Source organism: Erithacus rubecula, assembly GCF_903797595.1.
Source record: "Erithacus rubecula genome assembly, chromosome: 19".
Taxonomy (NCBI): domain Eukaryota; kingdom Metazoa; phylum Chordata; class Aves; order Passeriformes; family Muscicapidae; genus Erithacus; species Erithacus rubecula.
Window position 1 is genome coordinate 258,989 of NC_136671.1, and position 27,811 is coordinate 286,799.

The following is a 27,811-nucleotide window of genomic DNA, read 5'->3' on the forward strand; positions in this document are numbered from 1 at the left end:
AGGAGGGGACAGCTGGGGGGGTCGGGCTCTGCTCCAGGGAACAGGGACAGGAGGAGAGGGAACGGCCTCAGACTGGGCCAGGGGAGGCTCAGGATGAATATTAGGGAATGTTTCTTCCTGGAAAGGTTTGTCCAGCACTTACACAGGCTGCCAAGGGCAGTGGTGGAGTCCTCATCCCTGGAAGTGTTAAAAAAATCTGTTGATGTAGCACTTGGGGAAACTGGTGGCCCTGGCAATGCTGGGCTAATGATTTGACCTGATGATCTTAGAGGGCTTTTCCCACCTTAAACTTGGAGTTCCTGAAGAACCTTTCCATGCCATTCATCTCTGGCTCAACCACCCCTTAACACACCATCCCCCACCCCTGTCCTCCCCAGCCCCCCGAGCCTGGATGGAGCTTGGGGAACTCACAGTGATGGGTAAGTGCTTCATGAACCTTGAGGTCTTGAAGAAGCATTTCAAGTGAAGAGCACCATCCTCTCATGAGGCATCCTTATCTGTCAGGGGTGTTTGAGCAATATTTGTGTTGATAGAGCCCGACTGGGAGAGAGTGTAGTTGCTGCAAGGTGACAGGTACAACCTGCCGTCATCCCCTAAAGATGCTGCAGAGGGGAGATGCTCTGCCACTTGTGATTTCCTTGCAACTCCACCCTGTGATTCCTGTGCGGGCTTGGTGTCCCAAGGTGGGAATTCTCCCCCCTTTCCAGCTCAGCAGCCCTGTCCCCAGGGAGCCAATGGCTGTGTGGCCCTGCGCATTAGCCCGGCCTGTAATCTCACTGACTCCCTGCCAGCTAATCCCAGGGAGAGGCTGGGGTGAGCAGGGCTCAGCTGCTGCCATGGCTGCGCTCACCCCGCTGCCCCCCAGCCTGCGCCGGGGCTTGGGGGCCTTCAGCGGCTCCCTCTTCAGCAGCAACAAGACGTGGGACAGCGGCACTGCCCACACCTACCAGCCAGGTATGGGCAGAAGGACTCTGCAGAGGGGGCTTGGGAACAGGGGCTGCACTGTGACCCTGCTCAGCACATCACCAAAGCACCTGGGTGCCTCTGAGGCAGCAGCACCCAAGGAGGGGAGCAAAAATAAGAACATTTGCTGCAATCAGCTGCTTATGGGACCCAGGGTTACTGCCTCTGCAAGCTGTAAGGGGGGGTTCCCTCTGGGCACGGGAGTCCTGGAGCTGGTGAGCAGCGTGCCCATCCCTGCCTGTCCTGCCTAGCTCACGAGGTGCTGTCTAGCCTGCCCCTCCAGGTGATGCTCTACTTCAATGTCTACTACTTCCCAGTCTGGTGCCTGGCTGAGGGGATTATGCTGCACCTGAAGGTACCATCCCATGGGGCACATGGGGATTGCGAGAGCTGCTCCTACCAACTCTCCCTGGGTTTGGGTGGGGGCCAAAGTGGGCAGGGAACAGAGGAGCCTCTTCAGAATTAATGGACCCCAAAATGCTCTGATTTCCATGAGAAAAGATTGCTCATCTCTGTCTGCTAGAGATGGAAACCACGAACTTTCCAGGCAGGAAAGGTTAAAATGCGGGGGGAAGAGTAGGCAGAGCTGAACACCAGCATGGTGAGAGCTGGCAGAGCATGGAGAGCTGGGTATGGGGTGGAGTATACAGGGAGCTGGGCATGGAGAGCAGGGAATGGTGCACAGGGGAAGGGAAACTGGGCATGGACAGCTGGACTGGGACCAGGCTGTGCCCCCATTACAGTACCACCTGCTGCCTTGGCACTACCAATTCCTGCTGGTCGCAGCCTTCCTCATTCTCTCCCTTGCTGAGGGCTGCCGCCTCTACCTGGGCTACCTGGGGAACCTCCAGGAAAAGGTAAGCACTGTCTGCCCTGGCCACAAAGCCCTCTGTGCTCAGTGAGGATCAGCCCAGCTGGGGAAGCTGGATGTCCCCTCACTTAGGACCCAAGGGCCCATCACTGTCGTTCCTCTGGAGTTCTACCTGGAGCTGTCCCAGAACAGAGTTGTGGGTGCAGGCCTAACTTGGAGAGAAGGAATGAAGGGGACCCACTTGCCTTCCTGCTGTCTCTTTCCTGTGAAACCCTTCAGCACTGGTGGGGGTTTGACAGCACCTGACCACAGCTCCAGGTGCCAAGGCTAGAGGCTGATGCAGGAAGCTCCAGGGGCACAGAGGGTCCCCCCAGCCCACCACTGTTTCCTTGCCCTATCTCAGCAGGTTCTGATCCCGCAGGTGCCTGAGCTGGCTGGGTTCCTGCTCCTCTCCTTCCTGATCCAGCTGCCCCTCCTGCTCTTCCTGCTGACAGATAGCCAGGTCATCCACCTGCCACTGGAAGTGCCCATGCACAGCTTGTTCCTGGCTTTCCTCCTCCTCGAGATCGTGGCTGCCTTCCTGGCACTGAGGACCATGACCCAGCAGCTGGCAGCACAGTTCTACCTGCGACAGCTCCAGGAGGGTGGGAGGGGCCAGCTGGAGCTGGGGGGCACAGGGTGACAGGCAGCTGAGATGGAATGATGCTGCAGGACCCCTCCACCCCACACAGCTGGTCCTGGCAGGGAGCATTAAACAGTGCTCAAACCCACAGACTGTTTCTGAGCTTTGTGGAGCCCCCAGAGCAGAACCTAGGCACAGCCCAGCTAATCCCTGCCTTGCACCAGCCAACACAGCCTGGGAACAGTAGGAGTGAGTGGTCAGCACCTCTGAAACATTCCAGCTCACCTCAGGCCTGTGCCTGTCCTTGCTGAGCATCAGCCCTAGCAGGAGGCAGGAACCAGGGTGCAGGAGCCACTGCACACCCCTAGGAAGTTCCAGTCCAGGGCTGGAGCCGTAAGATCAGCTCCTAAACCCTTCCTGAGCCTCTCACGGAGCTTCTGAGAATCCAGGTGGCTCACATGAAGCCATCCCTTCTGGAAGCAGGCAGGGTGCCACAAGGTACAAGAGCAACACTCCACAACCTTACAGTCCCTCCAGGGCTAGAGACTGAGCAGAGCCTCCTCCCACTTCCAGAACAGCTTTATTCCATTGCATCCCTGTTTTTCAAGGGAAATCAAGACCCATGACCATTTGAACATGGAGAAATGCAAAATGTTTTAAGCCTCTTGTGCCAAGCAGGGCCAGCTGATCCCCAGAACACTCTGGTTCTGGGCAGCTCTGCAGGAAACTCTGCTCCGGCATCAGCTGTCAGTGAGCTGCCCCTGGTATGGCTTTGTGCTCCAGGAGCCAAGAACTGCTGCCAGTCCTCTCCAGGAAAGGCAGATCCTAACTCCAGCAGTGCCCATCTGTCCCAGAACTGGCCCACCTCCACCGGGGCTGCAGCCATGTCCCCATCATATCCACCTGGAGGTGGCTCTGGAGGGAAGGGTGTTTGTGGTAGAGCATTCCTGATGTCCCTAAGCTGTGGCCTTAGGCTTACCTTTAGGGGGTATTGCCTGCAAAATGAACAGGGACATCAGTATACAACAGGCATGTAGGCAGCACAGGTGGCCCTTGGCTTGGTTCCATGCAACCAGATTCACTGTCCAGGACCCCCACTCCACTCTGGATTCCAGATCAGGCATTAGGGACGTTTCCTCACCCCCCACCTCCTTCCCCATAGTATGGTGCAGCTTTGGGACAGTTCAACAGGAGATGGGGGAGCTCAGTCCTCAGAGACTCCAAACACTTGGTCAGACAAAGCTGGAGATGACCTGAGGCAGGGCTGCCAGCTCTCCTGGTCTGTAGGGGCCTCCCTGTGACTCCCTGATTCATCAGGGCAGTGAATTCCCACAACAGAATCATGCTTGGTTCATAAATCTGTCAATGTACCAGAGAACAGGATGTGTGCTGAAGAGCTGGCCTCCATCTCCATTGAGTCCCAATAGATTCCATTTGGAAGAGGGTGAAAAAGCATAGAGCTGTGTCAGTTTTCCAGGTACGATCCCCACAGCGACCCACTGATGGATGTTTTGACATCCAGCTGAGGTCATGGTGCAACTTTCCCTGCTGGATCCCTGTCCCAGTTCAGACTGGCAACCAAGCCCAAAAGTTAGAGACTAAGAGCTGTACCACCAGGTTTTTTCCTGATCTTGGGAACTGAGTTTTAAGCAAAGGGCACAAAATCATTAAATCCAGAATGATTCACTTCAAAACCTTCTCTCTCCCATGTGACCCTATTCTTACCTCCTCAAACTTTGCTTTCCAATAAAGGTCAGCCTTTGCATCCAGGTAGAGCAGAATCAGGTCACAGACCATTGTAGCCTGGAGACAGACAAACAGTGAAGATAGGAAACTTCCCACAGGAATGCCTGGCCTTCCATCCTGGTTCCCCCCGCACTGAGCCCTGCAGCCAGCTGTGGGCATTTGCTGAGGCAGTGAGCCAGCCCTGCCTCCAGCCAGCTCCACTGGCTCCTCTCTGACCCAACCCAGTCCCAGGAGCTGCACAGGAGGTCAGACAATATCCCCAGACTGCAGGGGATGGACATGGAGGGCTGTTCCAGCACCCTCACAGTCACATATGGATGGGGATGAGTATGTCAGGGAGGAAAGGGGGGCAGGTGTGAGACCTCCCTGTTACTCTGCTGGAAGGGAAGAGCCACAAAAAGGCTCTAAAGGGACTGCCCCCCCAAAGTGACAGGACACTGGGTCCCTCCAGAGTCAGAGGAGAAGCAGAGAGGAGCTGGTCTCTCCTGCCAGCAGTATCTCAGTGATGCTCTGTCCCAGGATCCACACAAAAACGTGACCTCCATGAGACGTGACCCTGACAGCACTCAGGATCCCAATCCAGTGGTGTCATTACTAATGGGCACAGGGAGACCTGAGCTAACACCTGGACAGACCATCTCCCCTCTGTGCAGGCTGGCACTAAGGAAGCCTTGTGCCCAGGCAGGCAGGGAACAGCTGAGAAGTGGCACAGCCCAAGCCATGGATCAAAGGAAAAGAATGTATCTGGTGTACTCACAGCACCAAAGAAGGCGAGGCTGGTGCCGAAGCTCACGGCAGTAGGAACAATGCTGAACTTCCCAGCCTGATGAAAAACAGAGGAGGGGTAAGAGAGAGGGTGGAGAGTGGTCAGAAGGGGGAGAAGGTTGTGGGCTGAGCTTTGTAGGGCAGCATGCTCAAAGTCAGGAGGTGCTGGAAGGATCCAGGGATACTTTCCCATGCCCATTTGTAGGAACTGCTGTTATGCTGACTCCAACCCTCTTTGGCTGTCAAAGAAGGGACTGAGGTGCCTGATGACCTGGAAGCAGCAGAGGTATCTGTGACCCACCTACTCCTGTAAGCACCTGCAGGCACTAGCAGGAACCACCCTCTTGCTGTAGCTGCCACCTATGGAACCACATCCCAGCAAACACAACCCTGATGTGATGTGTCCCTCCCTTCACAAACTGAGTCTGGTGGTTTCTCTTCTGGCTGCTCTCTCTTACTCCACAGCTTCTAGACCAGCTCTCTCAGTCTAGAAGTGGTACACCCTGTCCTGCACTGTGTGCTGCACCTTCTTCAGGTACAAAGGGCACTGCTGAGCATCAGAGACCAGCTGTGGACGTCTCTGTCTGGGAAGAGCTCTCAGCACAGGCTCCCACTTTGGAAAGCTAAGCACTTAGTTTGTGAGTAATGCTGCACAGAGCAGCATCAACAATCACGCAAACATAGAATAGTTTGGGTTGGAAGAGACCTTAAAGTCATCTCATCCCACCCTCTGCCATGGGCAGGGACACCTTCCACTGTCCCAGGCTGCTCCAAGCCCTGTCCTACCTGGCCTTGGACACTTCCAAGGATCCAGGGGCAGCAACAGCTTCTCTGGGCAACCTGTATCAGGGCCTCCCCACCTTCACAGGGAAGGATTTCTTCCCAATATCCCATCTAGCCCTGCCCTCTGGCAATGGGAGCCATTCCCTGTGTCCTGTCCCTCCATCCCTTGTCCCCAGTCCCTCTCCAGCTCTCCTGGAGCCCCTTTAGGCCCTGGCAGGGGCTCTGAGCTCTCCCTGGATCCTTCTCCTCTCCAGGTGAGCACCCCCAGCTCTCCCAGCCTGGCTCCAGAGCAGAGGGGCTCCAGCCCTTGGAGCATCTCTGTGGCCTCCTCTGGGCTCACTCTAGCATCTTCTAATCCTTCTGGTATTTGGGACACCAGAGCTGAAGGCAGCACTGCACCTGAGCAGGGCAGAGAAGCAGAATCTCCCTTAACCTCCTGCCCACACTGCTGGGAATGAGGCCAGGAGATGGGGGGGGTTCTGGGCTCTCAATGCGCATGGCTGGGGCATGTTCAGCCTTGATCATGCCGCACCTTTTCCCCCGAGGGTACTTTTAAGCAAGAAAGGATTAATTGTCCAGGGTCAGTAGAGTTGAGACTGATCTTTGTCAGGGTGGTCCCACCATTAAGGCTCTCAGAGAGAGTCACCCACAAGCCCAGATCAGCTCACCTTGCTTACTGAACAGTTCACAGCCCCAGCCTTCAGAGAGGGAAATCTTCCTCGTCAGGCCATTACCAAAAGGTTTTTCTTCAAATGGGAGACTGTTTTCTCCTGCTCTGCTTAGAAAACTCTGGCAAGAGGTGAAGAGCTCAGCCGGGTGGGGGAAGCAATGGTAGCAGAAAGCAGGGGGCAGGGCGGGAGCGGCGGTGCGGGGAGCGAGCCTGGGGCTGAGCTGCCGGTACCTGGCCGTGCACGGAGAGCTCGACGCGGATCCCATAGAGCTTCAGCAGGCTGCGGAGCAGCTGCCGCTGCGAGCCCCAGTAGTAGGAGGCAGTTCTGCGGGAGACATTGGGCGCGGCTCAGAAAGGCAGCGAGGGAAGGGCATTCCAAGGCCAAAGGATTGCTGGGCGTGTGGGTTCCTCGGTGTTCTCCTGGCTGAGAACTGGGCATACACATGCAGCGATGACTCACTGGCAACCACAGTGGGGCATCAGCGTCCCCTCAGCACCCAGGCTGCGCCTCCGGGAGCAGCAGCTCTCAGTGTGCCCAGGTCAGGTGGGACAGTCACAGCTCCTCCTCGCCCTCAGGCAGGCAATGGCCTTGCTCAGCTCCAAACACAACTGAACTATGAAATGTGGGAACTGCCACAGCATCCCAGTACTGACAGGCCTTGCCCTGAATTACCATTCCCCCTTGCCTTGGAATCACTGAATCACTGGAAAAGGCTGCTAAGATCATTATGTCCAGTCAATTGACCCAGCACTAATCCATGTCCCCAGGTGCCACATCTACACAGCTTTTAAATCCCTGAAGGGATGGGGGGGTCCATCAATGCCCTGGGCAGCTTTACCAGGGCTGGACAAACCTTTCAGTGAAAAGCTTTTTTCTAACATCCATTCTAAACACTGCCTTAGTGCAACTTCAACCTGTTCCCTCCAATAAGGCTCCCTGCTGCCTGGGAGCAGAGCCCGACCCCTCCAGCTGTCCCCTCCTGGCAGGGAGTCATGCAGAGCCACAAGGGACCCCTTGAGCCCCTTTCCAGCTCCCTCAGCCTCTCCTGGGGCTGCAGCCTCTTCCCCAGCTCTGTCCCTTCCCTGGACATGCTCCAGCCCCTCCAGGTCTCTCTTATCATGAGGGGCCCAGATCTGCCAGGACTGGAGGTGCCCCAGCAGTGCTTGCACACAGGGAACAGGCACTGTCCCCTGTGCTGCCTCACCAGGGCTGGCACCGATCAGATGCCCTTGGCTTCTTGCTCACCTGGGCACACCTGGGTTCATGTTCACCTTCAGGTCCTTTTCTGCCTGCAACTTTCCAGACTCTCAGCCCCCAGCCTAAGCATTCCATGGCATTGTTCTGACCCCAAACCAGGGCCTGACACTTGACCCTGTTGAACCTCACACCACTGGCCTTGGCCCATGTATCCAGCCAGATCCTTCTGCAGGGCTTCCTGCCCTCCAGCTGATCCACACACCCACCCAGTTCAGTGTCATCTGTGAAGTGACTGAGACAAACTTCTTGTCCCTGCTGCTCCTTTCAGAGCATCCATCAGAACTGAAATCTCAAACAACTGCCATGTGCTGATCCCACAGGCCTGTGTGGCCACTGTCCCAGCACCTTCACCTGAAATTGTACATTGTGTCCTGCAGCCTGAAGGAATACTGTGGCTGGCACTGGGTAGCAGGATGGTCCAGGTCGCAGTTCCACTCGATAAGAACTCTGATGCTTCCCCCCTGCAAAACACATTTTATTCCAGGAGAAGCATGGGACTCAGATTGGCTGAGTTCTGTTCAGACATTCCCAGATCACATATACCCTTAGCATTTCAGATCAGTCCACTGCTTTTTGCTCATATCCTTGGGGAATTTTGAGACACGTTCCATAGTTATATAAAAAACAAGTACCAGGAGTGCAAGGTCTCCAAAGTTCTTTCCAGCTGCCTCCACCATGTCACGGACACGGAACACAGGGCAGGAGGGGTTGAAGACTGGATCATATGTGCAGCTCTTGAAATAGCTGGGGTCAGTGGTTTGTAAAATGTTGCACCTGAGACAGGAAAGAGCAGGGGTAAGAGTGTGGGAAGTCATGGAGCCCAGCTGTGGGACTACAAAAGGGACCCTCTCATTGGATTGGGCCCAAAGTGCTCCTGCATTGCTGGGGGGACAGTCAATGCCTCGCCTAAAGCCTCAGATGGAGAGAGGGTGGAGAAAAATTATCCCAGAGGAATCTCACATGGAGTTATCCTCTACAGCATGTGCCATGGTCGTCCCTTCTGCCTCTTTGTGCTCCTTGGTTTCTTCCCAGCACCCAGCTCTAATCACTGCTAGGGGTAAAAGCAGGGACAGGTCAAGCCACGTCTCCTGCCATGGTAAGGCAGCACAGTCAGTGTGCCTTGAGCTGTGAGGCCAGTGCAGCTCTTTACTTGCCTTCTGTGACACCACTTTGCAAGGCCTACAAGACAAAAATGTTAGTTTCACTAACGAGTAACACTAATGAGAGCTTGGGAATGGCTGGCCTTGTCCAGCTCTCTGCAGTGCTCTACATGGGCAGATGGACTCCAGTCCCTCTCTCCGAGGTGTCCCCATCCCACTGCTCTTAGAGCTGCACATCCAGCACAGCTGAAGTGACCTGTATTCACCTCAACATCTGTCCTGCCCTAACTGCCCCAGCACCACCAGCCCTTGGTGTCACTGCCTCCATGAGTGCTTCAGCTCCTCAGCCCTATGACAGGCTCAGTGCCAAGGCTGGACCAGGCTGCATGCTCAGCCCAGCTGGGAAGTACTGTACTTACTTGGAGAAGTTAAATTTGGTGAAGTGGACAGTATTTTTAATAAAAATAGTGAAGTTCTCTGCCTCAGCCAAAAGAGGTTTCCTAAAAAACAAAAACAACCACCAACAAAGTCAAGTCCTGCACAGTGGCCAAGGCCCCTTCTCCCAAGCTCTGCAGTCTCTCCTGTAACCCCAGCACTTTGGCTACAATGGACAGGTGCAAGAAATGCTCTTGGGTGAAGTCCTCTGAGTTTAACTAACCAGAAGGTCAATGTCAGGGGTCTCCCTGAGCCCAGCTGCCCCTTGGGCGAGTGTGGTCAGACTTCTGGTAACACAGAGGGCAGGATACAAAGGTCCCAATATCTGCTGTCTCCTCATGTGTGATTACCTGGGCAGGGTGTCATTCTCCACGGGGCACCAGCCATAGATTTCACAGGTGGAATGGGTGGCATTGACCATCAAACATTTCCCAGTTTTTATCCCTAGAAACAAGATATAAGTCAGGCTGAGACAGTTAGTGTTGTTCACCTGGAGAAGACTTTGGAGGACCTTAGAGTCCCTTCCAGTGCCTAAAGGGGCTCCAAGAGAGCTGGAGAAGGACTTGGGACAGGGGCCTGGAGGGATAGGACAAGGGGGTATGGCTTCCCACTGCCAGAGGCAGATTTAGGTGGGATATTGGGAAGGTGTTCTTGGCTATCAGAGTGGGCAGGCGCTGGCACAGGGTGCCCAGAGAAGCTGTGGCTGCCCCTGGATCCCTGGAAGTGTCCAAGGCCAGGCTGGACAAGACTCAGAGCAATCTGGGATAGTGAAGATGTCCCTGCCCATGGCAGGGGGTGGAACAGGATGAGCTTTAAGTTCCTTTTTAACCCAAACCATTCTAGAATTTTGTTTCTTTAGCAGAACACCCAGTACCGTTGCCATGAACCACAGGGTTTCCCATGGGACAATCTGCATCTTCTGTGCACATCCCGTCGAGGACAGAGGGGCTCTGGGAGGGACAGAGAGAAATGCTGTCACTGCTTCCTGAGGCCATGCTGTCACTCCCCCCCACTGCTGCACTGCTTCTCCAAGTGCTTCCCAAACAGTTAGAGGTGAACATTCACCAGCCTCTAGCCAGTCAGAAGAGAGGCATGTCCAAGGGGCAATCCTTCCTCTCCAGAGCACTTGTGTCCTGCTGCTCAGTGGCAGAGGAAGGCTCAGGAGCTACCTCAGATCTTTCAAATGGAACTGGCAACCAGCACAGAGGGATTCAGGAGGGCCCTAATGACTGAGTCCATTAAGCACCTTGTACCTTAATGAATTCTCTGGGGGAGAGCTTAGTAGATCCTAAATCCAGAATAACACAAGTTTTACAAGAGATCCTCTTCTTCACTCTTACTCTGGACCTACCTGATTGTCAGGAGCAGTAAAAACCTCTTATTCAAACACAGAGAGATGATGGTAGCTGGGGAAACACCACTAACACCTCCCTCAGCTACTCCAGGCCATGACAGGAGTCACCAGCTCAGCTCATCAGAAGCTCAGCTCCCCAAGCTCTGGGAGGCATAGAGGCCCAAATGCAGTAGGGGAGTCAGAAGCAAGGGTCTGTTCAGGCCTTCCCTGGGCTGCCCCAGGACAGCCTCAGCCTCTCATTCAGGTGTAAAACCAACCAACACGATCTGAGGAGCAGCATCTTTGGGCTAGGTGGGGTCTGCCTAGGGGTCTGGAGTCATTATGGGATGCAGCAGAACATCTGGGGATTGCACAAGGTGTTTAGGGAATTGATTATTTAGGGGAGGAAGAGAATGCATGGGAAGGAGGGAACTTGGTAGTCTAAAAAGGAACATAAACACTGGAACATAAAGGGATAAAATGATGCAAAGACTTTAAGTGCAAGTACAGCTGCTGAAACAGCTTGGCTCGAATTCAGTGCTGCCTCTGGCCACAGATACACTCATCTGCCAGTACCAAATACTCTCGTCATCAGGAACATTAAGACAGCTCAAACTCCCTGCAAAGCCAAAAGCTACCACTGCTAAATATTCAAAGCTTTCCAAATATGAATGTTATCTACAGCCCCAATGCCAAGAACTGAGGAACTCTTGGAGACCAGCACAGGGTGTAGGCTGGGACAGGCACCCACACACACCACAGCCCTGGAACAGAACAAAATCCTCAGTTCTGTGTGTCCTTGGCTTGTATACTGCAAACCTAGCATCTAGAGGTGCCTGTGGCTGCCTGTGAGAACCCCAAAATGCCCCACAGCACTTGTCTTCCCCCGTCGGGACTTCAGAAGTTCTCAGCATTTTAAAGATGGATCATTGGTGCCATTTTCCCTGACCCAAACACAGCATTTCTCCTCCCCTGCAGCATTTGGCCACAGCAGGAGCTGAAGGGACCATTAGGACAATTGGTGCTAGGCTTAGGTACAAGTGCCAGCAGTGGTTCAGCATAAAGGACATTTGCTCCCATCTGCTGAGCAGGGGTCAGCATGGGAGAGTGCAGCAGAGCAGCTGGCCTGACTTCAGCCTTAAAGGGAACATATACCAAGAAAAAATATACCATTAAGTGTTGGCTGGCTGGAAAACCATCTAGACCTTGTGCTCCATTCCTCCTAAAACTAGGACACTAAGATAGACATTAGTCCTGCTGCAAGGAAACATGACACAAATGTCCATGTGTCAAGGCATCCCCTTGTTCAAGGGCAGCAGAAAACCTGGAATGGTCATACAGTGCCACCACACAAAGAGGTCAGAGCTAGACAGGCCCCATGTCCCCTGTCCTGTCCACCACAAACAAGATCTGGTAGAGCATGTAGATATACATCTTGGCTTATGAAGGTATTGACAGAACAAGTGCAGATATGCTAGGGAGCACTATGAAGTAGTGAGAATGAAGGGAATCAGGTTTTGTGGGAATATAAATCCATTTTCCTTCTGGTCTTTCACTGATTACACAGAGCAGCAGAACCAGTGGGTCCATCCCAATCCTGTGAGGCCGAGTTGGGGCAGGTGCATTCACTCACCTCAGGGCAGGTGCCTTGGGCTTGCTGGATTGTGGCAGTGAAATGGGTCACCAGGAAAACCACATTTTCTCCCTGGGAAGCAAAGAAGGCGCCTTCAGCCAAGGGCTGACTGAACCAGGGTGGATCCAGGGGACGCCCTATGATACCAGAGGTGGAACAGACACTACCGGCTTTGCCAGGGCTTTGGGAGGCCGGCGGTACCCGCGGCATCCCCTTGCCAAGGTGACTGACCGTCTGTGTGACCTCCATGTCCCCGCCCGGGGCCCGGCCCTTACCTGCGGGGGCCAGGTGAGATCCGCAGCGTCCCAGAGCCGCCGGCCCGCGGCCTCGGTGGCCGCCGCCCCCTTCACCTTGGTGACCACGGCGACACGCGGGGCCGCGTCGCGCTCCTGGTACCCCTTCCGCAGCAGCAGCACCCACCTGCGGAGGGGCGGGGGGCTCTGAGGGCCCGAGGGCTGCGGCGGGGTCCCCACCCCAGCAGGGACCGGGCACCCCGAGGGCTGCGGCGGGGTCCCCACCCCAGCAGGGACCGGGCACCCCGAGGGCTGCGGCGGGGTCCCCACCCCAGCAGGGACCGGGCACCCCGAGGGCTGCGGCGGGGTCCCTACCCCAGCAGGTAGCCGAGCGCGCTCAGCTGCAGCAGGCGGTGCAGCAGCCCCACCCGCCGGTTCCGCGTCACCGAGAACTTGGCAGTCTTGTAGTCGAGCAGGGACCCGCAGGGTGAGCCCGGCATGGCAGCACCGGGGGAGAAAGCGGCACTGAGGGCAAAGGGGGTCAGGTGAGAATAGCGACAACAGGATGCAAAGGCGGGCACGGTGCGGACGGCAACCCCGGGCACTGCCCGCGCTCCCCGCCGCTAGCCCGGCCCCGCCCCTAGCCCCGCCCCAGCCCCGCCCTCCCGCTGCCGTGGCGGCGGCGGCCCCGGGCAGGGGATCCTCGGGGCGGGGGAACCTCAGGCCGGGCCATAGCGGGTGAGGGGCACAGCGGCTGCGGGGCTGCCACACAGCTGGGTGAGCCTCTGCCGCTCCCGGCCGCAGGCCCTCCCCACAGTGAGAATCGCAGAATGGGCTGGGTTGGAGGAGACGTTAAAGCTCATCCTGCTCCACCCCTGCCATGGCAGGGACACCTTCCACTGTCCCAGGCTGCTCCCAGCCCAGTGTCCAACCTGGCCTTGGGCCTGTGCCAGCCCTGCCCACCCTCCCAGGGAACAATTCCTTCCCAATATCCCATCCAGCCCTGCCCTCTGGCAGTGGGAGCCATTCCCTGTGTCCTGTCCCTCCATCCCTTGTCCCCAGTCCCTCTCCAGCTCTCCTGGAGCCCCTTTAGGCCCTGGCAGGGGCTCTGAGCTACCCCTGGATCCTTCTCCTCTCCAGGTGAACATTCTCAGCCTGTGCTAAACTAGCACAGACCCACTGCCCACCCCGCCGACCAAGGGATGTGCAGTTTGTCTTTACCACTAATTAAAATTATGTAATTCCTCTGGATGTTGGAGCAACCCAAGTTTCACATCAAGGATATGACAAGGGCCCTTCCTAGCCTGCCCTGCTGGAAATTCGGGGACCTACCAGAGCCCAGGGTTCACCATGTGAGATGTGATATTGGCCAGCTGAGGGGATTTGCCAGCAGACTGCTTTGAAGTGCCCAGGAACTGGAATCATCTCCTTCCTTGGATGCGGGTGGGAAGATGTGTAAATGGGTCGATACACCTCTTACCTCCTGGGCTGACAAGTTTTCCTTTGTGTCATCTCCCCTGGAGTACTCCACATTTTTAAGTCAATATTTCTAGGAAGAAATTATAAAGCTTCTGTACGTTCATGTCAGGTAGTCCCACCTGAAGCTGCTTTCAGCAGGCACAGCATCTTAGAAATGTGCAGTTTCAACTATAAAAGAGTACAGTCTTTCCTACTCATTTTAGGTGATAAACCTTTTTATTAAGCTTATTTTATCTGGAATAGTTCTCTGAGGTCCCTTCCAGTTAATTTTCCTATTTCTGATATCTGTGGATGGAAAAAATAATTTTATTTTGTAGCATCTTTTGTATAATCACAAGGTCATTGCCATGCATCTGTTTTAACTGTAAATATTTTTGAAATTAGAAATGCCACTGACAGAGAGGAGGATACTTGGGGCAATACAGGTTTAAATGTTGAATTCATAATTCAGAGCACCTGTGAGTAAATTAAAGGGGCACCCCACCAGGTGCAGTCACAAGCTACAGGCAGAAGTGAGGCCCAGGGAGGTACATTAAAAAGGCCACAACCTTTTGCTCTGCATTGTGAACAGTGATAGCAGTAGTATTTTTAATCATTTTAATGGAAAGATAAATTAATCCTTTAAAAACATAATGAAATATCTTCAGCTGTATCCAATGTTTGCTTTCTTGGCAAAGCTTGAAATTCTTTTTGAAGGGGAATGTCATACCTAAGTACACCAGTGTCAGCCTGTGTCTGGGGAGTCCCTTTGCTGGTTGGGGCCAGGGCAGCGGCAAGAGCACGAACCGAAACCCTGCAGCAGCTGAGGTTAACGGTGCGCGCCCCTGTAGAGGGGCTGCGAGCTTCCTGTACAACCTGATTGGTTAAGGGCCTTAGCCCCGCCCAGCTCACTGACCAATGACATGGCTCCATGACCCGTGGCTCAAAGGGATTGGCTGAGCTCCCCTTGTTCGAGCTGGGATTCAGCCAATCACTTTCGTACCTGGGACTCGTTCACTCCTGTTCTCGAATGAGCGAGGCTGGGCCGCTCAGTGTCTGTTCGGCCAAATAGCCTGCGCAGCTGCAGACCAGGCTGGTAACTCTGGATATTTCTTTTCTTATTGGTCTCAGCCTTCTTACTGCTCTTTTCATTTGGTTCCTGACTTTAAGCAGCTGTTATTTATATTTAATTGCACATCCCTGCGTTCACAGCACTTCTGTGATGCCACCCAGTTACTGCTCCCGGGGCCTGCACTGGTGTCACCAGGCTCACTTGTGCTGGGCTCAATCCCCTGTCCTTGGCTCTCTCTTGTGACATCATCACTCATCCCTAACCTTCCAACCTTTATGTTCCTTTTTGCACCTTCCTGGCACAGGCTTTATCTTCTCTCACTACAGCTGTCCTTGGGCATCCCTAGCCATGCATGTCTCCAGGATGACGATTCACAAATCTCCGTACTCCTGGTCTCCCCCTGCAGCTGTGCTCCAAATCCCTCTGCTTCCAGCACTGCTTTGATGGGTACATACTCAGAAAGGAGTGTGATTTTTTTTTTTTCTCAGTCATGCCACATCTGTGTGACAGATCCGTGTACTCATGCAAAATTCAACATCCACTGCTTTACAATCCTCAGTCCTCACACATCTCACCTGCTATAGCCTCCTCCCTGAACATCCTTCATGTCTTCAGTGGCCTTCTTTGGCTCACAGGAGAGAACACAACCTTAATTGTCACCACTTCTGGCCACCAGGAACAGCACAGCCATCCACCTCATTTGCTCCAAGTTCCCTGCTGCTTTTTTTCCTTGTGCTTACCTTTGAAGGCTGCAGTGGCTGCTTGTCACCACCCCTGTCTTCCTCACCTCCTGTTCCTTTTACAGTCAACAGTTGTCCCCGCTGTCTTATCTTCAGGTATGGACATGGTTTCCTTTTCGTTTGTCGTGGTTGACACCCTCATTTTTTTCCTGCCCCATAAGAAACTCAAAGAACACCTGATGAGCAAGCCTATTCTGATTTCCAGTGGCCGTGGGAGGGGTTCCAGGATCGGAGGCTGTGGGAGCTCCCTGGTTTCAGCTTTCAGGCTCCACCAGCGGGAGGAGCAGGCAGTCACAGGTGCACTGTGAGCACCAGCCCCTGGCTTTGTCATGATGATTGGATTTTCAGTCCCTCTTTGCTGTCTTGGCAACCTGAGGTCAAAGAACATCGATGCTTCACTGTCTGGCAGCTTCTCCTTTGGGCTTGTGGTAAATGAGGTAGTAAAAGATGTAGTTTTAATCATCTAGAGGTAATATAGACAGTTGCAGAGAAGTACATGAACTAAGCCAAGATTCCTTTCAACTCTTAAACTGTTTGGTTTCACATATTTTTTTCTTATTGGAGATTTTTGGAATGGCTATAGCAGTAAACATTGGATTAAACTTGGAATTAGCTGGAACCATTTCCATAGCCAAGGGCAGCTGCTTCGGCCAAAGGCTTCGAGCAGGGAATTGTTTTCACTCCTGTTCTTAAACTGTGAGAGCTCACATAAAGCTGATGTGCTGTTGGCCTTGTGCCTGTGCCTGTCCAAGAATCATCTATCACGTGGGATCACACAGACCTTGGAATTAAGAGAGAAAAATAATCCACTATCTATGGACGTATCACAGAGGTTTTCATTTCTCTGTTTCTAATTTCCCCCTTTTTAGAGTCAAAATTACTCTAACGAATATTTTGAATTATTTAATTTAATTTCTGATTGATAAATCAATACAGATATTTTTTCTAGTCTATATATTGTTTTTATTCTACAAAAATTTTACTCACCAAAATAAAAAAACACAGTTCTTCCAGCCTCTGAGGCTGAAAGGGGCCACGTGGTGATGGTTAGTGGGGAGTTGGCAGTGCTGGGTTAATGGTCTTAGAGATTTTTTCCAACCTAAATTATACTGTGATTCTATGAAGTTTATCTTCTTTATTTGAAAACAATTCTATGATTTACCTAGTGGGGTCTGTCCTATAAATGTGCAAATCATTTTATAGTTATGTGTCTAATAAATCAAGCCTGTGTTTTGGTCTTAGGACTGTCTGTCCAAACCATCTGTATGTTGGAAATATGGGCTGCAGTCTTTAAATGTAGGCTGTCTCTAAAAACATCAGAACCATGCTGATACCCGCTCAGTCTCCAGATGAAAACTTTGTGTATTCAACACAGAAGCTTTAGGTGGCTCGGTTTAAATAAGTGTAAGTACTTCTATTTTAAAATAGATTTTTTTTTTTTATCCATCTGTTGCCTCTGTTATGTCCTTTGCCCCTAGCCCTTCCTGTATTCTCCAAAGAAGAGATGCAAACTACAATCTTATAAAACAATACACTCCAAGCCTGTCCCTATTCACTAGCTGGAAAAGATCCACTTGCCCATGTTTTGAAACACATGGATTTGTTTGTCACTGGAGTCAGAGCTGTGTGGTTTTAGGCTCAATAAACCTATTAACACACCATTTGGGAAGCTAAACACAGCAGGTGAGCTAGCAGTGTTATGCTGGGCAAGTGGGATAGGGACCTTGAGCATCCCCTTGTTTGTGGGTTTGATGAGGTGCTGAGGGACACGGAGCACAAGCCTGCCCTGTGCCAGGTGGGATTTGCCTTCCTGGAGGGCTGTTGGGAGAAGAGGGACCAGGCAGCTAGAGCTGGCCTGAAGCTTTGTGTGGGAACTTTGTGTGGAACTTGTGTGGGAACTGTGCTTTTGCAGCTGCTGCCAAAGATTGTGAGGAACTAACATGTAAGGAGTTACTCTGAGAATTGTAGTTCTGTTATACTAAAATACCAGTTATTCTTGATTTATCTGCTCATCTCCCCAGCTGGAATCACTGTTCCTCTTTCCTCAAACTCAGTTGTGCTCTCTCTATGTTGGAAACCAATCTTGGAATAACTCACCAGACTTGCCGAATTCCTGTTCACAAGGGATTCAGTGGTTCTAGCACTGAGCCTTTTTTGTGTGTGTCCAAGTGCCAATTCCATATTGTTCCTTTGCAAAAGTGCCAGATAGCAGTTGGATACCTCATGAAGGTGTTACCACACACCAGCACTGCTGCCTCTTTTCAGGTCCTGTCCCAGTCAGAGCACAGAGGTTACACAAATCCATATTGATTACCACTAATGGTATTTCTCCAGAATTCCTCAGTAGCTCTCAGTTTGCTCAGTGGCCTTTTGAAGCCTTGACTGTCCTTGTCCCTGTCACCTTTTGGAAGGATCTGCCAGCTTGTTTTGCTGCAATACTCTGGGACTGTTCCAGCTGCCTTTTTCTGGAAAATGAGCATTACTACTCCACAGAAGCTCACTGCCTGATTCCATATGGAATTTCTCTGGTGTAAGTTGCACTGGTGACCCCAAAGTTCTAGCTGTAGCAGCTATTAACTTTGGAGGCAGGGCTGGGCAGTGGGGCCTCCAGTGTGGCTCCAGCTGCTCTCCTCCCCCCCCCCCCCCCCCAACGGAAAGGGATTTTATGTTTTCCAGGTATTTTTCTTGAGCACTTTCATCTCCTTCAGGGTATCAAGTGTGCTGCCATGCCCAGAGGTGCATTGGCTCTTAACCCAGCAAGGACTGGAGCCCCTAGTGCTGCCCTAGAATGCTTCCAGCCTAGCAAGAGATAATGAGAAATTTGCCATCCTGGCTCCAGAGGAGCCACTTGCTGCAGCTCCTTCTTCCAGCATCTGACAGATGTTTCACAACCTCAGGCCAAGCTGTCATTGCCTCAGGAAGCATTTGGGGTCTCCTGCCTAAATCTCCCTCATGGCAGTCTTAGTCCACTGGTTCATTGCATGTTTCCTGTGCATGTGGGGAAGATTTATTCTCCTTTTATAGAATCTGCAAGACTGGAAAAAAACAGATCATGGAGGCCAGTAGCTGCAGTTTTGTGTCTGTGTGGTGTGTTAGATGGGGGGAAATGGCTATTTCCTCCCTTGCACCCAAAGTAGATGCAGCAGATGCATCTGGTGTTGGAATGGAATCTCTGCCACAGGGATGGGGCCCTGCTGTTAGTGCCCTCACTTACACAGCTCCTTGGAAAGTGCTGAGACGGGGAAAAGCTGTGGCTGCAGAGACTGCTAAGACACAGTCCAAACACTCCTGGAATGACCTGGGGACCTGTCTGCCTGACCACCAGCACCTCATGCAGGGATGAGGGGACAACAAGACCACCTTGCTTTGTGCCATCTTTTAATGCCCTGCCATTCCCCAGCTGGTGGTAGGAGCAGATACAGGACTACTGGCATCCTGGAATGCTGCATGATGCTTACCTCATCCTCAGGCTGTCTGCAGGAGGAGGAGGGGTGCAGGGCAGGATAATGAGAGGATTACTTACAGCCAGCCTCCCCAAGCCCTGCAGTTCATTTATGCTGCTTTCAGAGCCGTGGCAGGGGGACTGGGGAGGGATAATTTAGGAACATGGGGCTGGGAACTGATTTAACTAGGACATGGAGCTGCTCTGTCCTGGGTGCAACCCACCAACTCCTTCCAGTGCTTGGGGCTCCTCTTTTCCTCCCTCCAGCATGGACAGAACTCAGCTATGCAAGCACTGCTTATTCCAGTTATTAAACTATGCCCTCCTGCTCCCCTGTGCTTTCCCAAGCAAGAGCCCAGCAATCCCTGTGGGTTCCACAGCCCAGGGATCTCACTAAGAGCTCCTGCAGCCCAGAGATCTCTGCAGCTCCCACTGCTCCCATCCCTGGGGCTGCACGGGCTGCAGCAGCGATCCTGTGCCCTGAAGCCTCCAAAATAATCTCTAGCTCAGTCCTTGTGTCCCTGGAGCATTCCTGAGCTGCACGTGGGGCTAAGGGCCACAGGCCCAGTAACTCACTGCTATTTAAAGGGGGCAGGTGGCAGCCCCAACACTGATTCTCTCTAGCACAAATCCCATGTTGTTCCCTTCTGGATCTGCATTTGTCTTTGTCCTGCTGCACCTGCCTTATGAGAACTGTCCTCCCAGAGCACTACAAACCAGCACTGCCCTGACAGCTATCCTCCCAGTCTGGCAGCATCACTGGAGAGGCTCAGCCAGCCCTGGCTGCTGCCTGTCCACTCCCATGCTGTCTGGGGATTATCATCCAGGATTCACATTAACCCTCTTAGCCCAGCCTGGAGCACGTGTGCCAGAGCTGCTCCTGCCCCATGGCTAATAAAGCCCTTCAGTTCCCAAAGCCCCAGCACTGGCCACTCCAGCACTGACCCACTTACCTCCCTGCAGCTCTGGAATTGATTTCCTGCAACCTGATTACACCAATTCCACGGCCCCCAGAAAAGAGGGGACTTTTTTATATTTTTAAGCTAATTTGGAGAAGGATACTGCTCTGGAAAACAGGTGTATGGTCATCCACAGGGAAGCAGCAAGCAGCCATGAAACAGGGTTCTGGGAGCTGCACATGGGAATGGTTTCATTTTACATTTCATCTGTTTGGAATCAAGGGTATGGATGGGGCAGCCATGTTTTCTCTAACATCTGCCATCTTAAAACTGTGCTGATGCTGCTTAGTTTGGAATTCTTTTTTCTCTGCTATTACAATTTTCAGGAACAAATTCCTGTAGAAGGGTGGTCTTGGTGCCAGTGGCTGCTGCCATCCTCTTTTTTTTCTGTGTGCATTAATGAGTAGTCAATTAAAAATCAATTAATACATGTTCTGTACAGAGCGTGTTACCACTGTAGGATAGTGTATGACACATGAACTGACCAGTTTTGTAATCCTGTTTAAAAAAAATACCCCACAAATGTGCTTGAGAGGTCCCAGTGGCCTCCTAGATGTCAGAGAATTACACTCCAATCCTTTAATACCTTGCTGGCTGCATCCCCTGCTCTGCTGGGGAGGACCCTGTGCTTTGTGTGCCACAGCCTAACAGGGATTTCTGTGAATTTTTAGAAATTTATGTTTTTAAATAGAGTAAATATCAATGGTTACAAGGCTCATTCAATAACTCTTTGGTCTTTTGCAGCTTAAAAGGCTGATGAAATCCCTGCTAGGAGAGCTGAGAGATGTGACTGCCATTGACTTTCCTCTACAGGGGAACATAAAAGTCACCCGCAGCTCATCACTCTGTGAGGACTTTCCTGTCCTTCCCCAGCCCTGTGTTGAGCTCCCTTCTCCTCCTGTATCCCTGTGGATCTTTTTACTCACCTTTGTCTTGCTGACAATGGATTTATTACTGAGATTAAAGCTGAGTAACTAAGGAGGGTTCAGCCTGTGCTTCCTTGGGTGCCTGTGGAACACTTGCTTTTTAATGAAGGACTCATCTCAGGAAGGACATTTCCCTAGAGAACAGCAATGTGGGGATGGGGATAACTGTGGGTTGTAATTAAAGTGCCATTAATTGCACAAGTTCTCACATGATTTGGCTCATAACCTTGGGCAGTTTTAGACCCTGCCCTGGTGCTGGCTCAGCACTGTCCCTGCTGCTCACGGGGGTTCAGTCCTGTCTGGGTCAGTATCAGGGTATTTGTGTACTGTAAGGCTCAAATCCAGCCTACCCCAGCACTGTGGGGTCCTGGTTTCTGTGGGTCTGGCTGGAGCTTGTCCCCATGACAGGAACCCCAGTTGCAGCCCGGTGGCAGTGGGTAGCACGACCCTCCCTTTCCCCACTTTCTGGGAGTGCTTTCCTGGGCATTGACTGGGGAGCAGCTTCCCACCTTGAGTCTTGGGGACACAGAAATCATAACCAGCCAGAGCCATCGCAGAAAGAGCGTTTATGAGGGTGACCAAACCAGCCCATTGCTCACAAGCCACGACACAGAGGTGCCAAGCAGGGCCACAGCTGCGGTGGCGGCAGCGCAGGGACGAGGTGGGACACGGAGCGGTGCTGGCAGACAGAGGGACTCACCAGAGCCAGCCCATCCTACTGAGGGTTCTCACAGCCCTCTAGGGCCCCCAGGGACCAGCCAGCAACAAGTAATGGAACAGCTTGCCCACAGTTCCCAGCTCCTCGCAGCATGCGGAGAATGAAGATGGAACAGGGTGTCTATGCTGCAAGGCCTGCCAAGTTGGCAACCTCATGCTTGACTGATTCCAAAACATGCTGAAACTCTCTTCTCTTCCACTTTAGGCTGCCCATGGGCAAAACAGCTGGGGTGGCAGCAGCAATGCTGCTAGGGACCCCCTCATGATACCCTTGTGTCATGAGATGTGAGCTGGAGAGGGTGAACCCAGAGCATGACTGGGATGACTGGGAGGAAGCAATACTAAAAAGCACCTGCTGAGCCTTTACCAAAGAGCCTGTAAGAGGCATCATGGGGGCCTAAGTCCCCATGGTGGGGCAGGTGGTGCTGCTGGGGTGCAGGAGTAGTGGGGAACCAGCTCCAGGCAGATCAGCCCAGGGATGCTGCTGGGGACCTACAGGGACAAGGCAATGTACCTGGGGTCCTTGAGCACCCCTACCCTGCTCAGGACTGGGGCAGGAGCTGGCCATGGCATTATCTTCTAGCAGGCATGGCCCCCAGACCACCCCTCAGACAGCCAATTCCAGCAGCTGGGAAGATGCAGCTGGGCTTTTGCTGTGCCAGCCTCCACTGGCTTTCTTGGGGTGCCTGCCCAGCCACCCACTCTGGCCATATCCCTTCTCCATGTCATGTCTCCAGCTACCCCTCAGCGCCAGCCTTTGAGGAGAGCAGCCCCGGGGATAGGGATGGCAGGGGTGCCTGTGGGGATGCATGACTGGCCCCTGCCTCCTTCCAAAGGGGACTCTGCAGGAGGCAGGGGGGCTACACTCAAGATGAGAGTCAGGATGGGCAGGACTGGGCTGCCTGACCTGGTCCCTGGGGAGCCTCTGCATTCCCAGCTGCACAGATGTGCTGGCAGCCAGGAGATGTGCTGCACAGTGCCAGGGTGTGCTCAGGGAGAGGTGACAAGGACAGGGCTCCTCGTAAGCAGGGCAAGCACTGGGCTGAGACCCAGCTCTTGAGTGCAGGGGATGGGGAGGGAGGCAGCAGGCCCCTCCACAGACTGTCAGAAGCATGCGGGGAAGGGGGAGCATCCTCATCCTCTCTGGGTGGAGCCCCACACCCAGAGCAGCCCCAGTGGCTCTGCTGTCAGAGGGACCAGGAGGAGGGGGTGGGTCTCTGGCCCCACGTGGGAGGAGATTCCGGCACTCCCATCTCCAGGTGCCCCCGCTGCCAGACGTGTCATCTTTTGCAGAGGTCGGTGCCGCCGTCTGGCAGCCCGGTGGCAGGCTGGGAGCTGGGCTGTACTGCCTGCACCGTCTCCTCCAGGCTCCCACCTGGAAACACCACGTAGCGGGCGCTGACTCGCTGGGGGCGTGGCTCCCGTAGGTTCTCCTTGCTGTGCCAAATGCCATAGCCAAAGTAGACGAGCAGGCCTGCAGGGGGGACAGGGACAGCAGGGGCTCCAGCACAGCCGGCTGCTGGCACCATCATGGCTGGCATCACAGCGGAACGTGGCATGGATGTGGCCAGCAACCCAGTGGAGAAAAAAACTAAAGCACCATGGGGACTTAACTGAGCTGCTTGCAAGAGGAAGAGGGTCCTGCAGCATGTTAAGAGCAAGGGGAGCACCTTCAGTCCCTGGGAAAGGGAAGGACTTCCTGAGCCCCAGGGAGTTGCCTCAGGAACAAGAGGTGGTTCTGGCCCAGGGCTTTAAGGAGGATCTGAACTTTAACAGGAACAAGCTGTAACACTCTGGGGAACAGAGAGGCTCAAGAGATGCTGGGAGACCTCAGCTTGTGTCTCCAAAGGGGAACTAGAGGCAGAAAGGGACATGATATGCTTTACAGACCCATAAGAGGGGGAGAGGCAGCCAGAGAGTGCCAAGACAAACTCTGTTCCCCCTTCCCGGAGCAGCCGTGGGAGCACTCACCTAAGAGGAGCCAGATGGCGAAGCGGAGCCACGTCATGTAACTGAGCTTCAGCATCAGGTAGATGTTGAGGATGATGCTCAGTGCAGGGGATAGGGGTACCAGGGGGATCTGCAGGAGAAAAGGAGCTGGCGGGGGTGAGACCTGCAGGACCATAATCTTCATCTTTAAAATCATAGAGACAAAATACAGCAATGGCAAATGTGTGGGACAAAGGGACTGTCGCCTTAGGATTTCTAGAACTTTTTTTTAAGAAAAAGGAATAATGGAGCCAGGAGCTGGGAATCAGGCATAATCATGAGGACCAAACAAGCTTCTGGCATGATCTTGAGCCAATGTGGTCCTTGCTGGAGGAGCCAGGGAAGGGGCATGGCAGGGAAGTGGTATCACCACTGGTGTTAGGAAGCTGCACTGACTACATTAGTACTCAGGTGGACTGAAAATAGGAGAGGAGGAGCACAAGAGGCATAGATGTGGTTTGGAGGCTGAAAATTAGTAAGGAGCAGGAGAGGAGCAGAGGAATGGTGGGGATGCAGAGAAGGGAGCCCAAGGTGGACATAAGCAATCCCTGGGTCCCATGGGATGGGGAAACATCCCACAGGATGGATACAGAACTGCTGGGGATGTCCCTTCCTAGGGGAGGGGTAGCCACGCAGAGTAACAGCAGAGGCACCAACACTCCCCACACCCAGTGTCCACAAACACCCTCTTCCTCCTCCCTTCCTTCTTCCTCCTTCAGCAGTCATGGACTGCTGGTCCAGTAGAGCTGCTCACACCTCCCCTCACCCCTGCAGAGGGATTCCCTACCTGGGCCCTGAGCATACCTGGAAGGTCTGGGTGTTGTGCTGCTGCTCGTGTGCCCAGATGAGGAGGAGGCTGAGCAGGAAGCCCAAACTGAAGAGGACCAGCAGCAGGGAGTAGCTCCAGGTGGGCAGGTGGAGGTGGGTGTTGCCAAACACTAAGATGGAGCAGAGGCAGATGGCAGACACCATCAGGGTCACCACGGCCACCGTGACCACCTCACCTGGGTAGAAGTCGCTGAGGAACTCCAGGTAGGGCTCAAATGCTGCCTTCAGCTGCCCTGGCTCCCGCTGCTCTTTGCTCTTGTCCCTGTCCACCAGCTGCAGCTTGTCGGAGAAGGACTCGTACTCCTTCAGCTCCCCCGCTGACGGGCCCTCCTGGGGCTCTGGGTTGGGCCGGCTGCTGGCCGCTGCTGCGGGGACATCTCCCTTCTGCTGCTGGAAGCGCAGGACAATGATGCTAGCAGCCACGAAGGTGTAGGCCAGCAGCGTGCCGATGGACAGGAACTGCACCAGCGCCTCTAGGTCAAAGACGAGGGCCAGCAGTGCCATCAGCAGCCCGAAGACCACGATGCCGACGACGGGCACCTGTGTGCGGGGGTGGACTCTGGAGAAGACCTGAAAGAAGAGCCCATCCTCGGCCATGGCATAGACGATGCGTGGCAGAGAGAAGAGATTGCTCAACAGAACTGTGTTCATTGCTGAGGGACAGGTAGAAGAAGGAAGACTCTATCAGACCCAAACCCAAATTGGGATTGTTCCCAGCCCCGAAGGCAGGGGGTGTGGGCAGCTCCCTCCCGCCGCTGCCTGTACTCACCACAGATGGAACCAGCAGCCACCAGAAACCCTGCCCAGGCGTAGCCCCTCCTGTAGAACGCATCAGCCAGGGCAGAGTCAGGGTCCAGCGTGTGCCAGGGCACCATCAGCGTCAGCACAACTGACACCAGGATGTAGGCGCCGGTGGCCAGCCCCAGGGAGAAAGCGATGGCCCTGGGGACAGCCCTCTGCGGGTTCCTGGCCTCTTCACTGGAGGCTGCGATGACGTCAAAGCCCACGAAGGCGTAGAAGCAGGTAGCTGTGCCAGCCATGATGCCTGACAGCCCATATGGGGCAAAGCCACCCTCCTGGGTGCTCCAGTTCTTGGGCTGTGCGAGGACAAAGCCCATAATGAGGATGAAGAGGATGACGCCCATGCTGATGGCTGAGAAGATGTGGTTGAGCCAGGAGGACACTCTGGCTCCAAAGGAGATGAAGGCGGTGGCTACCAGCAGGATGGCAGCTGCCAGGAAGTCTGGATAGTGGGCCAGGAACGGCACCTGCCAGGTACCCACATGGGTCTCGGTGAAGTTCTTGATCTTGTGGTTAAAGATGGAGTCCAGATAGCCACTCCAGGCCCTGGCCACCGCGGCGCCCCCGATCATGTACTCCAGCAGCACATTCCAGCCAATGAGGAAAGCCCAGATTTCACCCACGGACACATAGGTGAACATGTAGGCAGAGCCTGTCTTGGGCACGCGGGCTCCAAACTCAGCATAGCAGAGAGCAGCCAGGAGTGAGGCAAAGCCAGCGATGATGAAGGAGACGATGACAGCGGGGCCAGCGATCTCCTTGGCCACGGTGCCTGTGAGGACGTACAGCCCGGAGCCCACCATGCCCCCGATGCCTAGTAGTGTCAAATCGATGGTGGAAAGGCATCTGTTAAAGGATGTCTCCATCATGTCATCCTCCAGAGTTTTCACCCGGTTGAGCTTCTGGCAGAAGCGGGTCAGGTCGGTGGAGCGGGGCAGCCATCTTGCCATCCCGGAGACAGTGGGCCCTGCCCTCGGCAGAGTGACGGGTCCTCAGCAGCGAGATCCTGCCTGGAGACCTGGTAGAGGGGCAGGAAGGGGTGAATATTCCCTTGGCAGTGAGGTATCAGGTGCTGGGGACAGGGTGGAAATAACACCAGGGCACATTCCAGGTGTCCCTGGCTCCTCAGCCAACACAGAGGTCAGCACAGAGTGTGTCCTCCTCCAGGAGTGGCACAGGACAGGGACATGTGCCAGTGTGCCAGGTGGCAGGCAAACCACAGCACTCCCAGGGCAGCATCTCCCTGTTAAAGCCCAAACTAGTCTGCTCTGGCCCTGATGAAGGTTTCCTTGCTGCCTCCTCTCCACCTTATCCAACATCTCTACCTGAACTTCACCCCGCTGTGCCAGAACCCCACCACAGGGGCATGCAGTATCTCCCAGCTCCCAGGATCCTTCTGCTTCCCCTGGGAAAGCTCAGGCATGATGCAGAGACTGCAGAAGTCCAGAGCAGCTCCCATGGGAGTCCCCAACCAGATCAAGAAACAGTCAGCACGCCATGAAACAGCAGCTGCCACTACGACTGGAAGGACACAGCTCTAGGGACCTTCAGGTGCTGCTTCCCAGCTGCTCCATGGGGTGATTGATGACTTTGGGGACACTGCCCCCTCCCAGATGCTCTCCTTCCTGAGCCAGAAGCCCCACACCGACATGAACAATATGTCATGCTGGGAGGGCTGGTGCAGCCCTGCTCCAGGGTTCACCTCGCAGAGGCCAAAAGGTCCTGGAGAGCCCACTGAGAGAGAGCGGAATGACAGGGCCGATCATGGCCCATGAGGACAACGTGCAATCCGTGCCGGCTGAGACTCCCATCCCTGCACATCCAAGTCCCCGCGACTGGAGGCGTTGGCAGTACCGGGGTCCTCAATCCCAACAAACGCAACAGGCGCAGCTGGGAGGATGCGGAGCTCAGCGCCCACCGGACACGGAGCATTCCCCCACTTCGGACGGTGGCCGAGGGTGGAGACCCCCGGACCGCCGAGGGTGTGGGGGCGGTTCCGGATTCATCCTGGGCGGGGAGAGGCGATAGTTTCGCCCTTGCTCAGCTCCGCCACGATGCCGGATCCGGGCGTCGCCGAGCCCCGGCCCCAGTCCCACCCCCGCCGCGCTCCCCGGGACGCTCCCAGCAGTGCCGGTCCCAGCCCGGCTCCCGGTCGCAGGGGTTGTCGCTCACCTGCGAAGGTGGCCGGGGGCCCCGCAGCGGCCCCGGCCTCACCTGCTCCGCGCCGCCGCCGCCGCCCGGCTCCGCCTCCCGGGCTCGGCGGAAGGGCGGGGGCCGGGCGGAGGGTGGGCGAGCCCCCGGGCCCCAGCCCCAGGGGTGTCTCCCCAGAGCGGAGAGGGAGAGCAGAGGTTGGGGGGTACCGGGGTCGCACCTCCAGCCTGTGGGAGGGGCAGACACAGAGGGGTCCCCACGACCCCAGGGTGAGCATCCCCCCGGGAGCGGGCGGGCGGGCGGGCGGCTGGAGCCGCATGGAAACGGGATACAGGGTGATCATGGAGATATTCTAAAGGCTGGAGCCCTGGGCTGC

General features: G+C 54.4%; 3 protein-coding genes across 4 annotated transcripts; 1 reads left to right on the top strand and 2 right to left on the bottom strand.

Moving 5' to 3' along the window:
* Nucleotides 1–817: 817 nt before the first annotated feature.
* LOC306810303 (transmembrane protein 17B-like) lies at nt 818–2,456 on the top strand (the record flags this gene model as incomplete). The annotated part of the gene is made up of 4 exons (XM_079322732.1): nt 818–954; nt 1,176–1,394; nt 1,630–1,820; nt 2,196–2,456. The coding sequence occupies exons 1-4, from the start codon at nt 837–839 to the stop codon at nt 2,454–2,456; spliced, it is 789 nt and encodes a 262-aa protein (XP_079178858.1). The 5' UTR covers nt 818–836.
* Nucleotides 2,457–2,959: 503 nt separating this feature from the next.
* P2RX6 (purinergic receptor P2X 6) lies at nt 2,960–12,931 on the bottom strand. Of its 2 annotated transcripts, XM_079322746.1 has the most exons (12): nt 12,728–12,931; nt 12,395–12,539; nt 12,120–12,191; nt 10,028–10,103; nt 9,504–9,597; nt 9,138–9,218; nt 8,251–8,392; nt 7,970–8,079; nt 6,592–6,685; nt 4,900–4,965; nt 4,122–4,199; nt 2,960–3,391 (listed from the first exon to the last, which is right to left on the bottom strand). In XM_079322746.1, exons 1-12 carry the CDS (start codon nt 12,850–12,852, stop codon nt 3,353–3,355), a joined length of 1,122 nt encoding a protein of 373 aa, XP_079178872.1. In that variant the 5' UTR covers nt 12,853–12,931; the 3' UTR covers nt 2,960–3,352. The 2 variants fall into 2 exon arrangements, with proteins under 2 accessions (XP_079178872.1, XP_079178871.1); XM_079322745.1 differs by lacking the exon at nt 2,960–3,391 and having other exon boundaries at nt 3,948–4,199; nt 12,728–12,865.
* Nucleotides 12,932–21,439: 8,508 nt separating this feature from the next.
* Nucleotides 21,440–27,523, bottom strand: SLC7A4 (solute carrier family 7 member 4). Its single transcript, XM_079322181.1, has 6 exons — nt 27,457–27,523; nt 25,253–26,302; nt 24,460–25,136; nt 23,638–23,746; nt 22,260–23,140; nt 21,440–21,817 (listed from the first exon to the last, which is right to left on the bottom strand). Exons 2-5 carry the CDS (start codon nt 26,232–26,234, stop codon nt 22,947–22,949), a joined length of 1,962 nt encoding a protein of 653 aa, XP_079178307.1. The 5' UTR covers nt 26,235–26,302; nt 27,457–27,523; the 3' UTR covers nt 21,440–21,817; nt 22,260–22,946.
* Nucleotides 27,524–27,811: the final 288 nt, after the last annotated feature.

Coding starts and splice junctions, on each gene's coding strand:
- SLC7A4 (XM_079322181.1), bottom strand. CDS start 26,234: ATGGCAAGATGGCTGCCCCGCTCCACCGACCTGACCCGCTTCTGCCAG. Junction 25,137..25,252: donor GGCTGCTGGTTCCATCTGTG/GTGAGTACAGGC, acceptor CCTGTCCCTCAG/CAATGAACACAGTTCTGTTG. Junction 23,747..24,459: donor ACAACACCCAGACCTTCCAG/GTATGCTCAGGG, acceptor TTTCTCCTGCAG/ATCCCCCTGGTACCCCTATC.
- P2RX6 (XM_079322745.1), bottom strand. CDS start 12,852: ATGCCGGGCTCACCCTGCGGGTCCCTGCTCGACTACAAGACTGCCAAG. Junction 10,104..12,119: donor CCCAAGGCACCTGCCCTGAG/GTGAGTGAATGC, acceptor TGTCCCTCCCAG/AGCCCCTCTGTCCTCGACGG. Junction 4,966..6,591: donor AGCTCTCCGTGCACGGCCAG/GTACCGGCAGCT, acceptor GTTTTTCATCAG/GCTGGGAAGTTCAGCATTGT.